Below are 22,554 nucleotides of genomic sequence, written 5' to 3'. Positions count from 1 at the left end.
CCTTTAGGCAGTACCACAATAAAACGTAATTAATAGTAGGTGGTTTGTCAGTTTCTGAAGTTACATCATGATGTGAGTTTCTTGATTCATTTTACCAGAGAAATACCCTAATCCCCCTGCTCTTCCAGAATGAAGCAAATGCATATGAAACAGAGGCAGATGAAGCATTCTTGAGTAATTTTTAATGATGTGCACTAATGATTTTCAAGACAGATTCATTATTTCAGAACAAGTGGGGCTGATACAATAAATGCAACTCAAGTGGCCATTGCTCACCAACTACTCTCCCCAATAATAGTTACATATTTGGCAGTAGCAAAGTCTTGCTACAGGTCCTCAACTCTTGCTGTTTTATTTAGAATAACCCACCAGCAAGGCTGAAAAAAAGGGATTTCTTTTGCTTAAAGGCTATATCACTGATGGGTAGGAATCACTACCAGACATCCCCACACTGTCCAAAATAACTTCCTGGAATTGGGTGCTGATAGTTGGGTACAAACCTCCTCTGCTCACAGCTCCTGTACTCCCAGAAACCCTCCTGGCCACTCCTGCTGCCTGGATCCCCCTGACCTCCCTTTCACAGGGGTACCAGTGAGTTCTCTGTATCTCTGAATCAGCAGAAAACCTGGAAATCTTCCCTAACAGTGTTAGGACAAGACTATGTGTTGGTATGGCAACACTTGCAATCTGTTGCGGCTCTGAAAAAGTCTTTTTCAATGATTTGGAGTCAGACTACAGATTTGCCTTCCATACCTGCCTGCAGGCACGGAGTATGCTTTTGCTTTTACCCTCTTATAATGCTTCTTTGCTTGTCTGCTCAGTGCAGAGCATGGATTGGCACATCCTCTTTGCTAGAAAAGAAGCTAGTGAGAATTTTCATTTCCATTGCCATAGCACAATGGCTACAGCAGCCAAAATACTAGCAACCATCTGAACAAGAACAGCAGGTTATTTCCCATGTTCCCGCAGAAAAGGTGGGATGGGAAATAAACAATTACTGCTTGAGTCACACTTCTCTCCGCGAACATTAAAGCTAAACACCACAACGCAAGACTAAGCTCACAGGCACAAGATAACCTTTGCAGACATTATTAAAGTGCTACAAAAGAATGAAAATGCTGTCCTGTACTGAGAACCCCTGCAGGCCTTATCCAGGGTACCTCTCATTGATATCAACAGGACCTTGGCTAAGAAAAGGCTACAAACTTTGATCCACAGATAGGATCTAAAAATAATACATTTCACCATGGAAACAACTGTTCACCTTAATTCTGTTATCTTTAAGATTGCAGCAGGAACTGCACCAGATACTTTACAGATTAGATAAATCGCATGCCTTAGTATTGCACATGGGGTTGAAGAGCTCAGTTTTGCCCAGTCTCAGTCACACCACCCCCTTGACCAGCGCTGAGGCTGGGGTGAGCTGTCAACTAGCAATGTGAGCTCAAAAAGAGTACACCTGCAAGAGAACATCAGCCTGTACGGTATGGAATAACCAACGGTATTCCCAGGACCATTCCATTGCTCTGTTTCAGAGAAAGATTTCCCAGAAACACGATTAACCTCAAACTTCCCCCGTGGACCATCCTGTACATCCTCCTGCCTGCAGGGATCCTGTTCAGGTATCCCAGGCCTGCACGCGCTCATTTGCAGATCGTTTGCTGCAGCCAAAGCTTCCCTCAGCCTGAGCGCACCGCCGCGGGGCTTCGCCTGCATCCCGGCGGCTCCCACGCTCCGCGGAGCGCCGTCGTGAAAGAGTTAAGGCGGCCGAGCCCCCCGCCGCCCGCACCCCTCCGGGCCGGGCCCCTGCCCCCGCCGCCCAGCAGCCTCCTGACGTCAGCCCCGCGCACGGCGCAGGGACGCGCTAGCGGGCGGCGCGGGGCTCGGTGCGGCGGCGGGCGGAGGAGACCCGCGGCGGGCGGCTGCGAGCGGCCGCCGCCCGCAGCCCCCGCCAGCATGTCCGCGAAGGAGCGGCAAAAGGGCACAGTGACCAAGGACAGCGTCACCCTCCTGCCCTGCTTTTACTTCGTGGAGGTGAGTGGCCGCCCCCGCCGAGCGGGCCCCTGGGGAGCAGCCACGGGGGTGGCGGGGCAGGCGCGGGGGGCTGGCGGCGGGCGCGGGGAGCGGCGCGGCCGGGAGCCTCTCGCCTTCCCCGCAGAGGGGGAGCTCGCCTCGGCACTGATACCGCACTGCCTGATGCAAAATCCCTCTGTGATGCTTCACCCTACTGAAATCAGCATCGAAGCCCCCCGTAAGGTGCAGGCATGAATTAACCTCTTTTTTTGCAGTCTTTTCGAGTGGGAATTATTTATAAGAATAACTCAGAAAATGAAAGGGTCGCTCAACTAAACCCTGCTACATGTACAGGAATCTCTCAGGAGGAAGACATGTTTCAAGAAGAGCTGGCTTCTAGGCGATCACCGCTCACATGTCTTTGGTAGAATAAAAATCACATTTGTAAAGGAATGCTTAGGAAAATAGAAATGTTCTCAAAATGATATTCAGTGGTGTGTTTTTACTGACCTCTAGATTACATGCTGCTTCTAGCAGAGCTAAAAATATCTGTTTTGAAAAATGGAATGAGGTTCTCGGCACATCTTAAAGAGCAAAACCTGCTATGGCTGCTCAGCTGGTAGCAGGTGAAGTTGCAGAGGCACTCGCTGCCTGGTGTGTCACTTGGAGGCATTTGGCACCCCCTGGAAAGTACAGTCACTTACATACTTCTGTAAGATCATCAGTAGACACAGTTTAAGCTTAAAGTCAGTGTTATGTGAATTTGCTTCATGGCACATCAGTAAGAGAGAGGTAAAAATGTTTTATGGATTGAGCAAAGTGTTTCAGGTGACCCCGCTCACAGGTGACCCCCCTCACAGATAGAGGCACTTTGAGGCACCATGTAACTTACCTCAGAGACTGTTAAAATAACATGAAGAACTTAGCGGTAAAAAATGGTGTAAGTTAACTATAACTGGTACGCTAGATAAAAACATAAAAATACATACAATACTTAATGTATAAAATATTAAAATATAAACATTGGTTGCAATATAAAGCAAAAATGTTCTTTCAGATGCACTTGAAGGGCTTTGGAGGTTCTCTGGGAGGCAGAAGGGGTCAGGTTGAAAAGGGATTTAGGTACAGTGGAGTGTCTCTGTCCCCTATGCTCCCTAAGAACCTAGACATGATCAGGAGCCTGACCCAAAGTAAGCTGCACCAGCTGGAAAGCTTTGCAGAGGCTGGGTATATGGAAGTATCAGATGCAGCCTATCAGTGTCATTAGGCCTGCTCAAGAAAAGCCCTTTGATGGAAGGTACTTACTGGGCCATATATCTTACATTAGCTTTCCACAGGAGTGAAAGGTCAGTGGGGAGATGCCCCTAAAAAAAAGAGCTTTCTCACCCTCTGTGCTATCTTTATTGCTTTGGGAATCCCAACAGGAAGGAGATTGCTGGACCTTCTCTTAGGAGTAACTCTACTGCAGGAGACGATGTGGAGATCCTGCAAGACACAGGTGCACTGTGCTGTTTGGTGGGCTGTGCTTTGGCATGAAGTAAGATGAGATGAGTTAGAGAGCAGCAGTATAAAATGTGTGCCTGCTGCTCAAAAGAGTTGTCTTATATAATATTAATTGCATACTTACAGTTCCCCCAGAAGCTCCCTGTAGCTCTTACAAGGAATAAGACAGGATTCTGTGAGCAGTGAAGAACTTGGGCTGAGCTCTGTGTACAGAGTCTGGTCTGGACTGGTATGGACTCTTAAGACCTTCAGCAAGTCATTTACAGCTAGATCTAACACCCAGCTGCTCTGAGAGGGAGTCAGAGTCCTCACTTAAGAGGATGGTCTCCTAATGAACTTTTAGGATTTCTACGTTATTCAGTCACAGGAGCAGAATCTAGAGGCTGTACGAGCCCTTCTACACCAGGAGCAAGCTCTAATTATTGAACTGCAGACTTACGGCCCCTCTTCAACTGATGAACGTGTAGGTATGCAAAACAAGTAAAAGGAACATCAAGAGTAAAAAAACTGACTGCAATACACCTGAGCCTAAACACTGATTAGGAAGCCCTTTGGTCAGTTATCAGCCTCCTCCCATTACACAGCAAGAGGATTTGAAACCATTTCCCACATTTCAGTTGACTACTCAAATCACTTGAAAGGGTGCCAACAATTCATGTGGTATTTAGGAAGAAACACCTTGTTTTATTTGTGTCCAACCAGCCTGCATTCACCCACATGGGCACTAGTTCTAATGAGACTTATGAGAGTGCTTTTCTAGAGCTTTATAACACAAGCAAATGCTAGCACTTCAACAGAATCAGGAAAAGGATGTGATGGCTTAGATTCTTCTGTTGTGATGGGCTCAAGGAGAACCAAAGATTGAGTTGTACCTCATAAAAAGGGAATTAATCGAAGATAATTTAATTGCTATAAGAAGTTTGTAACTGTAAGGGATAGAGGAGTTACCCAGTGTGGCTGACTGGCCTTACTGTACAATATGGTTTTTCCTTTGTAAACAGGAGGCTGAGTTCCTAATGGGATTCAACAACAGATAACTACTTAAAAACAAAACTTACCCAATTTCATTAAGGCTCTATGATTTTTAAAGCTTTTAGTTTCATGAATAGTGGTTGAATTAATGATGGGAAACAGGCTTTCAACCTCTCTCTGAATGCTGCCAATTCTTTAATATTTTTTTCTTCTGCCATTCATCACTTCTGCTTTCTCTGTCCCATTTATAGCAGATAGTCCTTTCCCACCCTGAATTGCAACAAAAAAAAATAACGCATTAAGTTTGCACCTTCAAACATGAAAATTAGTGTTCAAAAAAGTGCCATTTTTTTCTCTTAAACACTAGACAAAAGGAAAGGCTTGGAGAAAAGGATGTTGGGCCAAGGGCGAAGTCAAATTCCTAAAGTGGTAGGAAAGGGATGAATTTATATTATAGAAATAAAATATACACTTAAAAATGAAAATAATCTGTAATAACTAATATAATTCAGGCAGCAGAACAAGTAAAGATAGATTATCTGCTTCAGAAGGACCTCGTCTTCAGAAATAGCAGCAAAGAAATACAGTTCTGCCACTGAGGGTTTTCTGCTGTGAAGATTCTCAAGAATGTTTTAAAAATGAGACTAGCTCCTGTAAACAAATGTGTTTGGTGGCAGCAACTTTCAGGATTTGATAAAATATGATTACGTAGAATGTATGCAGTCCAACTAATGTTAACTTCAAAAGAAATACTCTGGTCATTATTTTGGTTTTAGTCTAATTTAAGAATAATTCAAACTAGCAGATTTTACCAACAACAGAGTTAAAACATAAAACTAATATGCCCCTCTCAAGATCACTGTTACCACTAGAACTATTCTTCATTTACACAGGAAAAGCAAAAGGATAATCGGGCTAGAGCTTTGTTAGACATAGAAGTGAAAAGAAAATAGAAGAAAATGAAGAGATGTAGCTTCTGAAAAATGTGGACAGGTCATTCTCTAAAAACAATAGAGGCAAAAATGAGCATTATGAAGTGATTCTTAACACATTTTCAGTTACATATTTTCACATTTCATGATTCGTAAAATAACTTGATGATTTATCCTATGTATCATAAGAATGTTTTAGAGGTTATTTTAACACACGCCTAAGAGCTGAATAGTTTTAGATTGCCTTGTGCATCAGGCTTACCTGAAGCATGTGGTCATCAGCACTGCGGGGCAGTTTGGCATGTTTTATTCCTAATTATGCTTGTGGCATTTTAGGGTTCTGTAGACTGTGGGTTATCTGAACTTCATTTACATAGCTGAGAAAGACAAAACTTGCCATGAAAATTCATAGTTCCACTGGTCTAGTGGGAATTCATGTTCATGATACAAAGTCTACACTCCTCTGGGAAGTATTGAAAATGAGTATTCCTGGAATAAGTTTTGCTTTTTGTTAACTGCCTTTCTTTTCAGCATATTCAGAGTATATCATGTGTATATTCACTTTCAGAAGAAACACATGTCCTTTACCATGAATCTGGAAAACTTCCAGGGTTATGTAGTTTCTGTTCCTGGCAGAATGGTCACACTTCAGAGGCAGGACAGACAAATACATTTCTTCTTGGTGAAGGAAAGACTGTCTTCACTCATGGTATCCCACTTCAGAAACTTCTGGTTTAAATCCTGGTTTCACAGAAGTTGCTATGAATTTTTCCTTTGACTTTTGTGCCACTGTTGCTTCATCCCATGCCCCAGATGTGGAAATGCAAAAGGCCAAGGTGTTGTCAATCTGAGTGACTCAATGCATACATTCTCCAGCTGAATTGAGTCCCTGTGGCACCACCTTCATCTGGTGGTTGCTTAACTTCCAGGGTCTAAAATCAGACACATTTCAGACAATGTCCCTTGTTACGGTTAATTTTTTTCCTTACATCATCTTTTAGGCTCTTGTGTATGATGCATGCATACAGATAGCTGCTTTTTCTACATTTTCAAGAGCACAGCCAGGAGATGATCACACCAGGGTTGTTTGGAAACACTTCTTTCAGTACTGGAAGACCACTTATATTTCTTCTTCCCCAAAGGAACTGGAATTCTCACCAGCAGAAAGCAAAGTTGTGTTGTCATTGTAGTACTCCAGGCTGCAAAACACAGGAGGTCATCAGCTTCCATTGAAATAAGTGCATGTAGAGAATGTTCACCGTGTCTCAGCACCAGATGCTTTATTTCATCTTGTTTCTAACATACGCTAACAGAGCTAGGTTTGAAACATCAAATGTTTGTACACACCACTTGATACCTTGGTGACACTTCTCAGTCAGATCTGGAATTTTTTTTAGCCATTCAGCCATGCATGACCCCCACATTTAAATTATGCACTTTTTCACCTGCAAGTCATGGATAGGAGTGACTGCAAAAGGCACAAAAAGCTAAGGGAGAGAAGTGATTAGAATAAAAGTAGTGGGAGAATAGGCTGTAAGGCTATATCTTTCTTCCTAAGACCAGGATGTTTGGATCTACTGTAAGAGTTAAACTACACTACTGTGTCTTGGAGGCACACTGTAGTCACATTTCTCTCTAGATAGGTTTTCTGCTATGCTTAAATTAGGCTGTGGAATGGGGGAAACAACAAAAAACCCCAACTATAGAACATCAAATTGTCCCCATCCTGTGGAAGTAGCATAATACGTTCTAAATACATAGATTTTTCTTTCAAAAGAGTCAATCATGTGTGAGGGGAGAGGAAGAAGGAGAAACACACTTAACAGTCTGCTCATTGAGCTGACTTTGGCATGTGACTGACTCACAGAGGGCAGATGTCAGATTCATTTATAACAGTGCACTAGAGACCAGCATCCCAAAATATTAAGGGGCTATCTGAGGCTTGAGGAGGCTGCTATGCATTCAAAGCAGCTGTGTAATTATTTGGCCGAGTGATCAACCTTGCATCCTCTACATCAGTTCGGTGCTTATAGAAGAGACGTAAAGCCTGCATACTACCAGCTTTTAGCAAAAGATGAGCAGAAAAGGGGAACAAAAAGGGAGGTGTCAAGCCTGTGCCAAGACTGTCGTGGGAGAAAAAATGCAAATGCCACATGGTAGATCTCCCTCTGCGTTTGGCTACTTAGTTGGCAGGTGTAGAGTTTGAGTAGTCCATAGTGAAACAAGGCCCTTTCCAACCCTGGACCATCCTCCTGACCTAATACCCCAGTAGCAAAAGGAAGCTTGAATGCATTAGAAAGTAAAGGAGATTCATTTTTCAAAATGATTACCTTTTCCAAAAGTAGAAAAAAAAAATATGGCTCTCTGATTTTCTTCTCTCATTTTTAAAGATCTGTTACTCTGCGGTCAAAACTAATAAATGACAGCCTATTGTGGAACCTTAGGTACACAGGAGCTGAGCTGTTACAAACATTCTATCTTGACCGATGATCTTGTCACTTAAAAGTTCAGTTTGTAGGAAATGAGTTCAGAAGTGGCAAAACAGCATGGAAGTGAGGCCCTGGAGAAGGGTTGGTACCCACACAGTTTTTTGAATGTATGTATGGAAACCCATGTGTTTTAGAGAGTAGAATAAATTGTAGTATTGTGTAGGGATTGGCAGTTTTGGCCCATAGAGATGGGGTTTTTGAGGAAATTTCTATCTGAAGTTTGGTGATACTCTGGTCGAAAACCAACCACCCTCTTTTGAAGTGTTGCTGTTCTTGATTTGCCATAACCTTGCAGCAGGAGCATAAGCTTCATAATCCACAGTAGATACAATATCCTAAATCTCACTGTTTGTAGTTATTAATTGATTATAGCTAATTATTGATTTAACTAATAATCATCATTAACTGTAATAATAATTAATATAGAGACTCACCAATTACTTGAAGTCACACTGGAAAGAAATGTATTAATGGTGTTTATTGTGTTGTAAAATTTATGTGTAAGGATTTGCTCTCTACTTAAGCATATATACTTAATTAAATTGAAATATTTTAAAAGTAGTTTTAGATTATTCCTGGTTGAGAATTTTTTTTTAAACAATTTTTATTCTGTTGGTTTTTCCATGTCAAAATGCCTGCTTCACATACATTTATCAAAAAAAAAAAAAAATATAAAGCACTTTTAGGATTACCATGCATTCAGTTTGACTTTGAGATTTCTGAAATAGGAACTTTATCACTGATGTATCTATTCTATTTTTGGTCTTACACATACTGAGAGGTTTTCTTTTAAGATTTGGCAAAGGATCAAGAGGTTTGAGGAATTGCATTAAGATATCTGTTGTATTTCTAAAGCTAAACTCTTAACTGGCAGTCACAGAGCAATTTGATTAAACTCTAAAATCAATGCTGGAAATAAGGATAACTTAATTTTCCAAAATGTTAATGATAATAGATTTCAGTGACACCTGGGATTTGAAATTAAACTGTGAGTTGAAATTAAATCCAACAGTGTTAAATCTAGGAGAAGACTGACCATCATCCCATGTCTCTGCAATTGATTTCCACAGAACTTAGACAATGGTGAGATAAAACTCCTTTACAGAAAAGACAAGTTCCTTACAGTTTTGGGCCACATAAAACCAGCATCCAAGAAAGGAACAAGAAGCAGCAGAAACTGAAGTCCAGAGATAAAAGCAAAAAGCCTTTATACAGATACAAATTTTAGGCTTCTGAAGAGCCTGAATGCCTTCTCTTAAAAGCCTGAGGCATTTAAGAATTAAGTTTAGAACATTACAAAAAAAAAAATCTACAAGCCTGACTTTTAGGTCAAGCAAGTCCCCTGCTCTACAGCCATGCTGTGCTTAGCACCATCTCCCAGAAGTCCTCATGACAGCCCAGTCTGCAATGCATTTGAGCTTGTGCTTGATCTTAATCCCAGCCCTGCACAGCAGCCTGGCTGAGGCTGAAGATACAGCACTGGTGTAGCTAAGCAAGAGCCATGGTGAGGAGCCCATAGGTTCTTAAAAACAAGAGAAAATGGCAGAATTTGGGCTGAGCATTTCGTCTTCCTGACCTGTTTCTGGAAGGTATTCAGTCATAGTCATGGCCTCAGTATTAATTCCTGTCAGGATAAAAGAGACCTGTCCTCCTTCCATTCTCTCCTGTCTTTTGTGAATGTCACGGCAAAGTATAACAGGACAACAGCCAGGGCAGTTGAAAGCTGCAATCTCTGTTAGTAGGTGGCTAAGAATAGGAACACCTTGTCTCCTCCAACCCACCGCAGCCCTGTTTTTTGTCTCATCCATCTGTTGTGCCTTGTCATTTAAACCATGAATTCTTTGGCACAAGGACTGACATTTATGATACATTTTAATAGAATCTTCCACAATGCCACAGCCTTGCACATAGTTATTAAATAGACCATTCTTCTCCCAAGCATTTGGCTGTTATTTTTTCCATGAGAAGAAACCAATGGCATTCAGTAGCTAACTCTTTGAGGCAGTCCTGTTTATTTACTTGGTTGCTTAGAAAGATGCCCTGATTCCCAGAAAACAAGAGAAACACCGAGAGGCAGCTCCCATGCTCAGGAATTCCTTGTTTGCTGTGAAAGAGTTGCAGAATGACCTAAGGACCTAGGAATTTCTTGGTCATCCAAGTCTAAAAATACGAAAGATCCAAATAGCACATCAGGCATCTCTTAACCCTTTTTGACAGGTGAGCTAGTCATACTACCTTTATTCTGCATCTAGCTGATTGTGTCTTGACTTCCTCTGAAAGCTACATACCTATTCCTTCTCTCCTTTCTGCCTATCTTCTATACAGGCAGGTAAAGCTAATCAGTTCCACAGCCCTTGTATTTGCATCCAGTCTCAAGGAAAATCACTCAAGTCATTCTGGCCAGCACACTGAGCAGTGACTTCAGTATTCAGCTACAATTATAAGACAGGCGTTTCATTTTTCACCCCACTTAGCCTGACTGAAATATAGCCAAGGCTAATCAGTTTTGTAACTCATATTTAAAAAGTGTCTGCTGGTACCCACCAATACAGCCCAATGCACCACCACCACAGCATCTGGATATGAGTTCACAATAAGAGATATTGCCTGTAGTGCATTTTAGCAAAGCAAAGTGAGGTCACATAACTGCAACCTGCAAAACGGATTCAGATATTTGGGTATGTGACACTCCATGGTTGCAATCTTGCAAAGCCCCTGGATTTTAAGATGTTATAATATTCTCCTGAAGATAAATATGGACTCCTTGCTTAGTTAAGTGCTGGCAAATATAAGGATTAGATGTATAACTACAGTTTTAGAGAAAGGGAATTTATGGAAGCTACTGATTCCCAGAGAGTTTTGAATTATGTTTGTATCCAGTTGCATATTCTTCCAAGGTAAGAGAGAAACTGGGGCAGGAGGGGGTACTAATTTGTTGCTTTTCTTGAGCCTCACTATCTATCTGCATGGTGTCATTTAGGAAACCATCAATATCTGATTGCTACTGACTTGTCTGTAATGCTTGCAGATAGAAAGTGGTTTTAGTGAAGCTTTGATCATGTGAAAATTCTCCAAGGGGAAGGAGCACCCTGAATTATAAACCTAGGGCTCTGCAGGGACCCTGTGGAATAGTAAAGTTAAGGGTCCTACATTTTAACTCAAGACCAAGCAGTTCAGTGTTTCATATGGAACAAGAGGGTGTGTGCCTGGTGGAAGGCCTGAGACAAGTCAGTGCCCCAGATACTGAGCCGTCCAGAGGACAACCTTGTGCTGTTTAGGGATCCAGACACTTCAATAAGATTCTCCTGCTAAGGCTCGGGTAACAAACAGTACAAAGAACAAGCATCCAACATATGTAAATCATGCTGCATATAGTAAATTGGGAGGTAATGTGAAAAGACAGACTAAAAGAGAAAGAGCAAGTGTAAAAGCGTATTAGCACCGAAGTGGTTTCTAGAGTGAGGAAGAATCACCATCAACATCATACTGCTCCTTACAAATGATTTGGGATGCGCTACACTAGAGTCATAAGTAGCTCATTTAATACAGAGTAACTACTTGTTACTACTACATATGGATCTAAAAATCATGCAGACTTGTATCATACAGAGGTAGATGAAAGTAAAACAAATTAGGCATAGCCTGGTATCTAAGGTCATTAGAAAAACTGCTGTTACAGTTAAACCAAATGAAAACAAAGCTCCAGGCACAGCTAGACAAGTAGAGACAAAGGTTGGGGGAACCCCTGGTATCAATACAGGCTAGGGGATGAAGGGACTGAGAGAAGCCCTGTGGAGAAGGACTTGTGGATATTGGTGGATGAAAGACTGGACTTTGGGCCAGGACCAGCATGGCTTCCATGCATAGGCTATATCATATGACCAGTGACAAATTGTGCTGGCACTGTGGGTCCTGGGTAATCTTAAGCCTCACAAGTAAACCAGGAGCACCCCAAAACAGCCTCAGGAGCAATCACAGCATATCCTACAGAAGAGTGATGGCAGTCTGAAGAACTCTTATCTCCCACCTCAGAACTCCTCTCACAGCCATCTATTCTTTGAGTTCTCTCCAGTATGTGACATGTGTCTTGTGGATCTTGACCAGAAGGAAGATTTATTACATATCCCATCAGTTCAGAGAAGTTATTGTACTACCGAATGCTATTTTGGTTTGTCCCATGCTACTTAACAAACTGGAGGTTTTCAACAATTATTTTCCTCCTTACAAGATCTCTATGTCTTTCCATCCTTGTTGAGCTCTTGGGAAGAGAGATCGTTTTTTCTCATGCTTGGACAATGCCTAGCTCAATACAGAAACATCTTTTAAAATATTAATAACATTAATTATTATTAATAGCTAAGTGCTATGGCTTTAAAAATGTTTGGAGCTTACAGTTTAAGTAAATAACAGTGTTTGTTTGTTCATTTGTTTTTTTATAAATAAACCCCAAATCAAGCCTTTTCAGCAGCTATGCTGATTATTGTCCTGACTTTAAAGATTCTAAGCTAGAGTTGGCTACTTGGGTCAAACTCTACATTTACAGGTCAGAAATTACAAACTTATCAGGGATCTTTCTTCACTACCCAACCAAGGAAGTAAGAGTATGAAGACTTAACTAGTCAAGATATGGGAACTGAGGTTGGGGGTTTTATTATTCTAATTAGGAAGAGGAAAATTCCTATTCCACTTTGTAATTAAAACAATACACATTCTACTATCTAATTATATTTGACATTTTCAAGGTGTTGGGAGCTGAAGTCTATAATTACAGAACGACTGCTGCCTTAAGCAGAACACTCCATAAATATTCATATATTAAATAGCCAGATACACTATTTAGATTTTAGAAGTGTTTGGTTTTTGTGTTTTTTTTGTTTTTTTTTTTTTTTTAAGGCAGATTTTATATTTGTATTTTTAAAAAGATAGGAAGAAAAATGTCCTGTGGGATCTGACATACTGTATATAACAAACTGACTATAAACCTATTCATTAGTATTGTAAGCAGTTACATTGGAGATTCATAATCCTTTAGAATTATTTCTTTTCTTTTAGCAGAATAGCTAATTACAGACAGAAATAATATGGGAGCCCTGTAGCGAAGTCATAGGACAGTAAAACGCTATTCTTACAATTCCTTGACTTTGTAATTAACAATAAAATTACAGCTTGCATACAGTAGTTTAAAAAAATAAAAGTTATCCACCTATGTTATTTATTGTCTCATAATAAAATATCACCTCGTATATTACCTATTTTTGATAGTTCAGTATTGCCATTTAAAGCGGTTGCCTGCCTAAGAATACCATAATCAATGGAGAGGCAGACTTGCTGGTAATGCAGAGCCTGTTGTTCAAGGAGAGGCTTTCCTTTTCTTGACATGAGAGAAATTTAAAAATACAAAATGGAGATGAAACTCAGAGTGCAAGATCTGCCTACTCTGTGTTTCCATCCTAGGAAATGAACCTCTGGGGACATCTACATAAACGGGCATAATTTCTGAAAAGAAGGGCAATAGGCACTTTGCCTATTTTGTCCATTTAGCTCATTGGAATATGTTTGTGTTCTGTTATAAGATGTTTTGCCCCGTGGGATCTGGACCCTGTCTAAGTCATTAGGTGTGATTTTCAAATAGTTAATAATAAAAGACGTTGCAAATATTTCAGGAGTTAAATGCTGTGCGGAAGTGAAGTTGCAATATGTGAGAGTTCAAATGCTGTGCAGAATTTCAGTGTCCCAGGAAGAGCAGCAGAGACTTGGTGCAAGCTCCCCACACACCAGGGCAGCGTGCACTTTGCCAGCCTTCTGGTCAGGAGCCCTCTTACCCCCAACAGCTCCACAGTCCCTGTGCAGGCAGGTGTGGAGAGGAGGGCACCCAGTCCCACAACAATCTTAATTATTCCCAAAGTATGAAGACCAAAGGCTTCTTTCATCCCTGCACATCCCTATAGCGACTAGAAACAGTCTAGCCCATGTTGGCTAATAGTGCTGCTTGCATTCTAGTCAATGGGGGACTGCATCTGGACAGAAGTGAGAAGTAGCATTAGATCATGCAGCTGCCTAAAGAACTGGATGCAGGAAGCAGGACTCGGTTTAGTTAGATGGTATATAATTATTCCATACATATTATATGACAGATTATATTACGGTTATATATTATGTATTCACATGATATGTATTACATACTGTGTATGTTATATGCTATACATAATATGTATGTGTAATATAGTATGTGAGTGTAAATGTACATGTATCTTTGGATTATATACATACACACTTACTGAAGTAAACTTACAAGATGCCTTGTGTTATTTTTGTAGTGCTCATAGCACTTAAGGATGCCAGTACCCATTCCTTCCCTTTCTGCACAATCACAGCCTCTGTACTAGGTGACATTACAATGTGATCAATTTGAACACAGATACCCAGACAGCCAAAGTTATCCCATTCTACACCTCCTGCAGATTTTGCTGAGAACACTTCAAAGATACAACTCACACTCTTCAAATACACCATTCCCATCAAAGATAAGCTGTTCTTTGCAAACAAAAACTGTCACCTTAAAAAATGTTTCAGTGAAACTCAGCTAGAACCCTCCTTTAAACACCCACAATTAGATTTTATGCATCAAAAGGTCTGGATTTTAAAAGCCCAACATTTAAAAACCTGAAAATGGCGGGTTAATGCAGGAAACCATTGTCCCTCTGCCATATATAGCAGGTTTTATTCATAATTTTTTCCAGTATGCATATTTATCCAGTTTTACCTCTGCTTTTTTTATTCCATTGTAGAATGGGATGAAGATGAATTATATTGATTTTAATCAATCGATTATTTTTGTGAATGTGTACTGAACACTACAAGAACAATAGAATCTAAGTATGCCTGAAATTATGTATTTTTCATAACCTGAGTTGCTTCATGTAAAAGGCGAGGGTATTTTTTTCTGAAGAGATGTGATACAGCCTTATCAGAAGATTTTTATGATTTTATCTAAGTTAATCTATTTAGTAGTTGCGAGCTTTTACTTTTCAGCTGCAGCTAACAGTGAACAAAAGTTAATGTGACAGACATCTTGAAAAAAAAAAAGCAAAGGAAGCAGATAGGCAGTTTACATCACATTATCTGTAGGTACCTTTATTGCAGTAGTGACACGGAAGGAGTCCTTGCATCTCAGTGGAGGAGCATGCAGTTGTTCTAATGTTGCCTTGTTCAGTGAGGACTCTGGGAAATAACAAACAAAAAACATTTCTGAGCATTTACTAAGAGGGTACGGAGAATAATCACATGGTTCTGGTCACCTCTGAATGCCCCTGGGGTCAGGGCTGCCCTCTCTGTTGGCTTCTAAACCGATGGCCTCAGAATCCTTTTTTGCTATTTCTTCTCTTAAACGACTTCTGTCCACTGAAGTTTCCTAGTTGAATCTGTACTTTCAGGAGCTGGTGGCAAGCTGGGGTGAATTTATCCCCAGAGGGGCCACCTTCACTCTTAATAAATTACTGGAAGCAATTGCAAAGGGTAAAATCACTAAATAGCTAGAGGATAAAAGAATTGTAACCATAGTCGTCATGGCTCTACACAGACTGGGTCTTGCCAAAGTTAATTTCTTTTTTGGTAGAATTGCAAAATGAATGTATGAAGGAAGAACACTGTATTATCACATATTTAGATTCTAGGGAAGCACTGGATACTGTTTTTCATTAACTCTTACTTTGAAATTTAATGCAAGCTGGCTTTGATGTAAGCACTGTCATATACATGACAAAGAGTTGCTAAAGGACCAAAAAGAGTGATGACAAACAGCAGAATGCTGAGGCCCCATGTGGGAGACTGCAGTCCTGGTACTTCCTTTAAAAAGAAAATAATCAAAGTTTGTCTATTAATGATTCATAGATGAAAAGGCTAAATTATGTGAGCTGAAGGTTGGATTCGGTGTTTTAACGAGCTTTGCAAAAGCAAAGGTATCCATTTCCAAGTAGTAATTTGTTGCTTTCTTCTCTTCTAGTTGCCCATATTGGCATCTTCTGTTGTTAGCCTCTATTTTCTTGAACTTACTGATGTCTTCAAGCCAGTTCACTCTGGATTTAATTGCTATGACAAGAGTCTGAGTATGCCATACATTGAACCTACACAAGAGTCTGTTCCCTTCTTGATGTTGCTTAGTCTGGTTTTTGCTGGACCATCAATTACGGTAAGTTTGAGGTGCCACTGTCACTTATTAAAGATTTTGAACAGAGTTCCAGTTGTCATAAAGAAAATAGCTCCTTTCTTTTCACTTAGGCTGCAGTGTCATCCGGATGAATTACCTTAGGATTTTTAATCCATCTTCTATTCTTCCATAACAGAAGGAGACACACCTTTAAAACATTCCCTGTAGCACTTCATCTGTTCCCACTATCCTGTGTTCAGTTTTGTGCCCTTCATTACAAGAAAGACATTGAAGTGCTAGAGAGAGTTCAGAGGAGGACGGTGAAGCTGGTGAGGGGTCTGGAGCGCAAGTCTGGTCAGGAGCAGCTGAGGGAACTGGGGCTGTTCAGCCTGGAGCAAAGGAGGCTGAGGGGAGACCTTATTGCTGTCTACAGCTACCTGAAAGGAGTTTGTAGCATGAAGGGTATTAGTGTCTTCTCCCAAGTAGCAAGTGATAGGACAAGATGAAATGGCCTCAAGTTGTACCAGGGGAGGTTCAGATTGGATATTAGGAAAAATTTCTTCACTAAAATGGTTGTAAAACACTGGAACAGGCTGCCCAGGGAAGTTGTTGAGTCACTATCCCTAGAGGTGTTTAAAAGACATGCAGATGAGGTTCTTAGGGACATGGTTTAGCAGAGAACTTGGCAGTGTTAGGTTTAATGGTTGGACTCAATGATCTTAAAGGTCTTTTCCAACCAAAATGATTCTAAGATTCTATGAAATCTAAAGGTTTTTTCCAACCAAAATGATTCTGAGATTCTACGAAATCTAAAGACTTTACCTTTATATAAATACTAGAGGCAATTCAGTGTGTCTGATTTTAGGCAGCTGAGATAGGAGCCTTATTCTCACACCACTGCTGTTTGGCAAATAAAGAGAAATTCACCTTGAGTGGGTGATTCCATACATCTGAAAAGCTGAATCAGCCTTCTGAAAGGGTCTCTTCTCTCCCCTGACAGCAGTGACTGCACATCTCAGTTCAATATTTCTCCAAGGCCAGCTACAAATGTATCTCTGCTGCCTGCTCCACTGAATTCCCTTAAATTCAACCAGTTCATTCCTTTTATAATGCTAGCCAATTTGCAATTACAAATTCTATAAAATGGATGCTCATATAAAAATCATGAAGTGCTGTTCTCTCTTTGCTTTCCAGGATGTTTGGTTTTTATTTGTCTTTTTTTAAACTGAACTGTTCTTACCATGTTTGATTTTGGTTGCTTTAGAAACCATTTATGAAGGATTTTACACAATCATGAGGCTAAAAATGGTACTAGTTTAGGAACTGGGAGCTAAGAGTCTCAGCATTCCTGGTGCAGACACTTGCAGCGAACACCAAATACTGTGATAAAACCAAAACTTGTTGGTATTGCAGTGGCTGGATTTCTTAAATTCAGACAGTTTCTGATAACAACAAAGTGGTCTTTTCCTGAAACAACCATAGAAGGAATCTATATAGGGTCACTTGGGCCACAGTAGAGGGGTAAAAGCTGATTTTTACTTCAGAGAGTTCATGTAAAGCCTCAGTAATATCAAACACCTTTATTGGAGATGAAAGATCTCCATTTCATTACAGAGCATTTATTGAGGGCTTTGGTTACAGCTAAATTATTTCAGCATTGCATGAAATTTTGCAGTATAAAACATTATTCCTGCTTGAATCAGTCTCCCACCAGCAGTACAGACAATTAACCAAAACCACCCCATGTGAGAAACTCAGACCCACGCTTAAGCATGCCTATAAAACATAAGATTGGTAAAGAAAGTAAATGCTGAAGCTTCAAAGTACAACTGCTGTAATAAAGCTTCAAGCCTTTGAAGGTGTAGTTCATTTGTATTAGCATGAGCACAAATGTGGTGCTTGCAATAGTTGGAGAATGGGCTCCAATAGTGCAAAATACACAACCTTCTTTAATAAAAGGCACTGAAGATGGTGTAGAGCATCGGCTCTTTATTATTCAATACCACTTGTGCAGTAAAAAACTAGGGTTTTTTTTGTCCAAACCTTCGCATTTTCTTAGGAAAAACAGGCCAATGAAACCCAATACAAAAATATTTCAATTATGCCATTGTCATCTTGTAGAGTTTAATATTATGTAATTTAGTTTTCATTAACACTTCAAAGAATTACACACTTTATAAAGCCTGTAAAATGTAGAAAAGCAAGCATGAGCTATGTGAGGAATTGAGGATCTCCAGTAACACAGCATATGGTAACCTCTGTCTGCAGTTCAGGTACTTACTGCAGTATGAGGCAGAAGTTCATCAAGACTCAATAAAATACATGTGCAATTAAGCCACATTTTAAATATTACCAAAGAGTGTAAATAAGAAAAAAAAATTAAAAAGCAGGGGGCAGAAGACAAGCTAATGGCAGTCTCTATCCCTGCTTAAAGTCTTGTATAAATATTAGAATAAGACTTAATGTTTTCCTAAATTATTTTTATTGATACACTCATTTTTTCCCAAGACTGGAGAACATATTAAATCTATTCACCTTATAGGATTTTTTTTTTACAACATATTTAGCATTTTGTAATTTATTTTGCCAAGCCATTATTGCAGGAGGACCTGTGTGGGTTTGGGGTTTTATGGGTTGTTTTTTTAATTTGGGTAGGGTTTTTTTTTCTCAATATTAGTGACCAGCAACTGTTTTTAATAAGGTCTCTTCCACAGCCCTGAAGTGCTACAGAAAATTACCACCTGTATTATTGACAGATGTCTTATGGCTTGTGGCACAGATGAAATTTTCTACATGTATTCATAAAGTACAGGAAACTTCAGTGTGGAACAACTGAACTTGTACAAAATTGCCAACATGGATATTTTTTTTCTGGGATATAGATGTACCTGAATTGCAACACCATTTCCATTTACTTCAAAGAACTCTGAATCTGATCCTCTGACATATTTTCTCTCTAGTTGCTCAATCAAAAATGTTAGGACCAGTTATTTAATTATATCAGTGTAGGTTCAAACTCTTACCAACCACTGACCAAAACCTAAAGTTAACACCAATGTGCTTTCTAACAGAGGTCACCAGGAAATTAGACCACATTGATGTGGGAAGTCAATTTGCAAGGAGAGAAATCCAGTGCTGGCAGTCTCAGTCCTCCTGCTTCCTCTACTGCTGGAGCTTATTTCCTTGGAAATACAAGCTTCTGAATTTTCCTTGACATAAGCCTTGCTGTTTCCCTATTTTTTCTTGTATCATACAAGCTAATCCATGTCTCTAGTGGTTTTCCCCGTGCCAGACATTCCTTAGAGCTTACTGAAAAACTATTAGAGTTTCTCTGTATTTTATGTTTGAAATACTTCTGATTTCTCTGGGAAAAGTTTTAGCTCTAAATTAATCAAATGAAGACAGATAATAGTGACCACAGTTCTCATCTAATTAAAATTCCTTAAATAACCCTTACCACTAACTTTTCCATGTAATGAGACTTCAGTACTTCATTTTTTTCTGGCAAAGAAAGGAAACCAAATTATTAAATCTTTAGCTAAAAAGAGTTAGACTAAGCTTGTTCATTGTTTCTCCCTTCTCCCAGGGTTAAGAGTCTGAGCATGCACAAATTTCACTAGTAATTACAGCAGATTCAGCATAATTCAGATGCTTGAGCCCTCATTGTATTGTAAGCTTTGTGCATTGCATATATTAGTTTTCAATGCATTTGTGGATAGACAAGTTGAATCTCCTCTTAGTGCTGAGAACTGCCTCATTAATTTCAATATTTCAGCCCAATCCTTATTCTGAACTCTGTAGAAGACCTGTACAGATTTCCAAGTTGTTGTACTCTTTAACAGGGAAAACCATCTAACCTCTTTATTTGTATTCTAAACTCTCGTCTAGGGCGTCAGTCATAATCCATTTTGCTTGGTGTGGTCAGAGGGACCACAAGGACAGAAAGAACTTTTCCTACTGCTGTTAATCTGGTTAAAACCCAAGCCAAATTAAACAATTACTGAAGAGCAGGCTGCCATATAATTAGAAGCTGCTAGGGATTGTTAGGCTTGAGGCCAAGACAGAGTGCTAAAACTACCTCAGGAGCACAAAGATATTGTGTTGGCTCTGGATTATTTGAGAAGTGAGATTTTCTAATTACTATTTTTTTGTTGAAGAAGCATCAAATTTCAGCTGTGGATCAAGACGCGGATTCCACTGAGCACTGTATACACACACACGTAAAAAGGTCTCCTTCCAACTTTATGCCAGTTGCACTTAATTTCAGTGCCGTCTTCTTGCCTGCCCTCACTCAGGCTAAGTGGGCATTACTGAATATTTACGTATTGATACAAATCTTTTAAAGGCGAGTACACGTCAGTGGATGACATTGGTTTTGGCATTATAACTATGCCCTTTAAATTCAATCAGTGTCTTCTGAGTAACTGCTGCCTTTAATTTAATGGCTCCTTTGTCATTGCAGATAATGATAGGAGAAGGAATTCTCTACTGTTGCCTGTCCAAAAGAAGAAATGGGATTGGAACAGAGGCCAATATTAATGCAGGAGGATGCAACTTCAATTCATTTCTTAGAAGAGCTGTCAGATTTGTTGGTGGGTTTTCAACATGAGTCACAAAGAAAAGCTTTCCATGTACATTCAGTTCTCACGATGCAGGTTTCCTTCTCTGAAACAGCCTTTCAGAGCAGGGCAGGGCTGCCCCGGCATAGATATTTTTCTGCCAGAAAATGCTGGAAGGAACTGTCAAACAGAGCGACAGAGCAGTCCCATAGTAGTGCAGCATCTACACTATCCATTTTCCTTTTCCTCTCCTGTACTATTGTCAGTGTTTCTAAAGGAATAATTTGCTTTTCCTTCTCTGCCCACCTTGAGCTGGCTTCCTTGCAGTGGTTTCAGTGTATAGTTTCCCCTGCCTGTCTTCAGTGTATCATGAGGATTCAACCCACCTGACATAGTATTCAGCATGATAGTAAAAACTTGTCAGAAACTGTCAGTAGATTTGACATTATTTTTCTGGGATGTGTTTATCTACCTCTTGAAAAAGGGCTGGAATCTGGCAACCTAATGATAGAGAGGAATATGTTGAATTGTTTTATTTTACTTTGTTTTAATTTTCATTTATGAAAACTGAACTTGAAAAGGCAGCAGGACTTTGTTCCTTTTCTTACAGTTAATTTCCTCTGCCAAAGAGTGGCTAGAGGAAAGGCTTTCTCTGTTCCAGAAATCTGTCATTAGAAAGGGCAGCCTAGGCAAAGACAATCTGCAGGACAGTGGACTGAAAACCTGGTGGGAGGACTATTCACCAGGTTTCTTAGTGCGGCAAGCAGGGAGGCAATGACAGGAGAGATTATACAGTCTGTGACTCTTAAGGGCAGCAATGAGGAGTAAAGCCAAGGGGATGACAGGTTACAACATCAGCAAGGAGGACTGTAAAGACACCCCATGGTTTCCACTTATGTATGACATCCCATTCCATCACCAAAAAACACAAGCTCAAAGATGCATGAATTCCATTCTTGATTCATGCTCTGAACTTGCGGTCTCTTTCCTATTTTAATGACTTTAGCATTCTTCAATTTTAATATTAAAAATAAATGCATATGAATATGAGTGGGGAATTAGAGATAAATCTTCAGGGAAAAAACAGTTGAAAATGCTGAGTAAAACAATTGCATTTACTTCAACTGCCTTGTGAATTTGACATTATTAACCATATAGAAACATTGATCACTTACCAGAAAGACTTAAATATTTGGACTTGTGGCAAGGACTTGGTACTCAAGAAATATCAGAGGTGTGAGGACAGCCAAAGTTATTGCCAGCTGATGAGTCCCTGGTGGAAAAAAGATAACAGGTCCTCAGAGCAGGGATCTAACAGACAGCTGCCCATGTTATCAAAAGCCTGTATCCCAGTGGGCAAGTCCAAGGACTGGTTGAGTACATGTGCTCAGTTCCAATAGATGGCTCTCGTTTAGTCAGTTCAGAAAACTGCTTCCTAAACTGAAAGAGCTCCAGTGTAGTTCACTTTTATGAAAAGATGTTGGAGGTCATCATGCCATCAAAATGAAATGTATTAACAGGAGGAAAACAAGCATAAATATTTTTTTACATTAAAGAATTCAAATTTGCAATAAGCTTTCATAAAAAAAAAGCATCTTATTCTTCAGTTAAATCCTTCCAAGTCCAATGACATAAGCCACCAGAATTCCATTTTTTCACAGTGAATTAATCTGATTTATGCATATAATAAAGTTAACAAGCTCTAACGATTTCTTTCCTAGGTGTTCATGTGTTTGGTCTTTGTTCCACTGCTCTTGTTACTGATATTATACAGCTATCAACAGGATATCAGGCACCATATTTCCTGACTGTTTGCAAGCCTAACTATACATCCTTAAATGTATCCTGCTCAGAGAATTCATATGTTGTGGAAGATATTTGCTCAGGAGCTGATCTCAATATCATCAATGCTGGAAGGTTGGTTCCATCCTTCAATGTGT

General features: G+C 39.9%; 1 protein-coding gene and 1 long non-coding RNA gene across 2 annotated transcripts in view; one reads left to right on the top strand and one right to left on the bottom strand.

Annotated features, from left to right (window-relative positions):
- The first annotated feature begins 1,823 nt into the window (after window positions 1–1,823).
- Window positions 1,824–22,554, top strand: part of PLPPR4 (phospholipid phosphatase related 4) — a 33,758-nt gene continuing 13,027 nt past the window's right edge. Inside the window, exons 1-4 of the mRNA XM_065072582.1 lie at window positions 1,824–2,034; window positions 15,912–16,097; window positions 20,518–20,647; window positions 22,336–22,531. Of these exons, the coding sequence (XP_064928654.1) occupies window positions 1,957–2,034; window positions 15,912–16,097; window positions 20,518–20,647; window positions 22,336–22,531 (590 nt within the window). The 5' untranslated portion in view covers window positions 1,824–1,956. The remainder of the gene's footprint in view (window positions 2,035–15,911; window positions 16,098–20,517; window positions 20,648–22,335; window positions 22,532–22,554) is intronic.
- Window positions 5,488–22,554, bottom strand: part of LOC135580127 (uncharacterized) — a 106,128-nt gene continuing 89,061 nt past the window's right edge. The window contains exons 8-10 of the long non-coding RNA XR_010474361.1: window positions 21,790–21,887; window positions 15,042–15,130; window positions 5,488–6,619 (exon numbers count right to left, since the gene is read on the bottom strand). This is a non-coding gene — a long non-coding RNA (uncharacterized LOC135580127). The remainder of the gene's footprint in view (window positions 6,620–15,041; window positions 15,131–21,789; window positions 21,888–22,554) is intronic.

This window comes from Columba livia, chromosome 8 (genome assembly GCF_036013475.1).
Source record: "Columba livia isolate bColLiv1 breed racing homer chromosome 8, bColLiv1.pat.W.v2, whole genome shotgun sequence".
NCBI classification, from domain to species: Eukaryota; Metazoa; Chordata; class Aves; order Columbiformes; family Columbidae; genus Columba; species Columba livia.
This window is presented reverse-complemented; position numbering and strand designations above follow the sequence as displayed.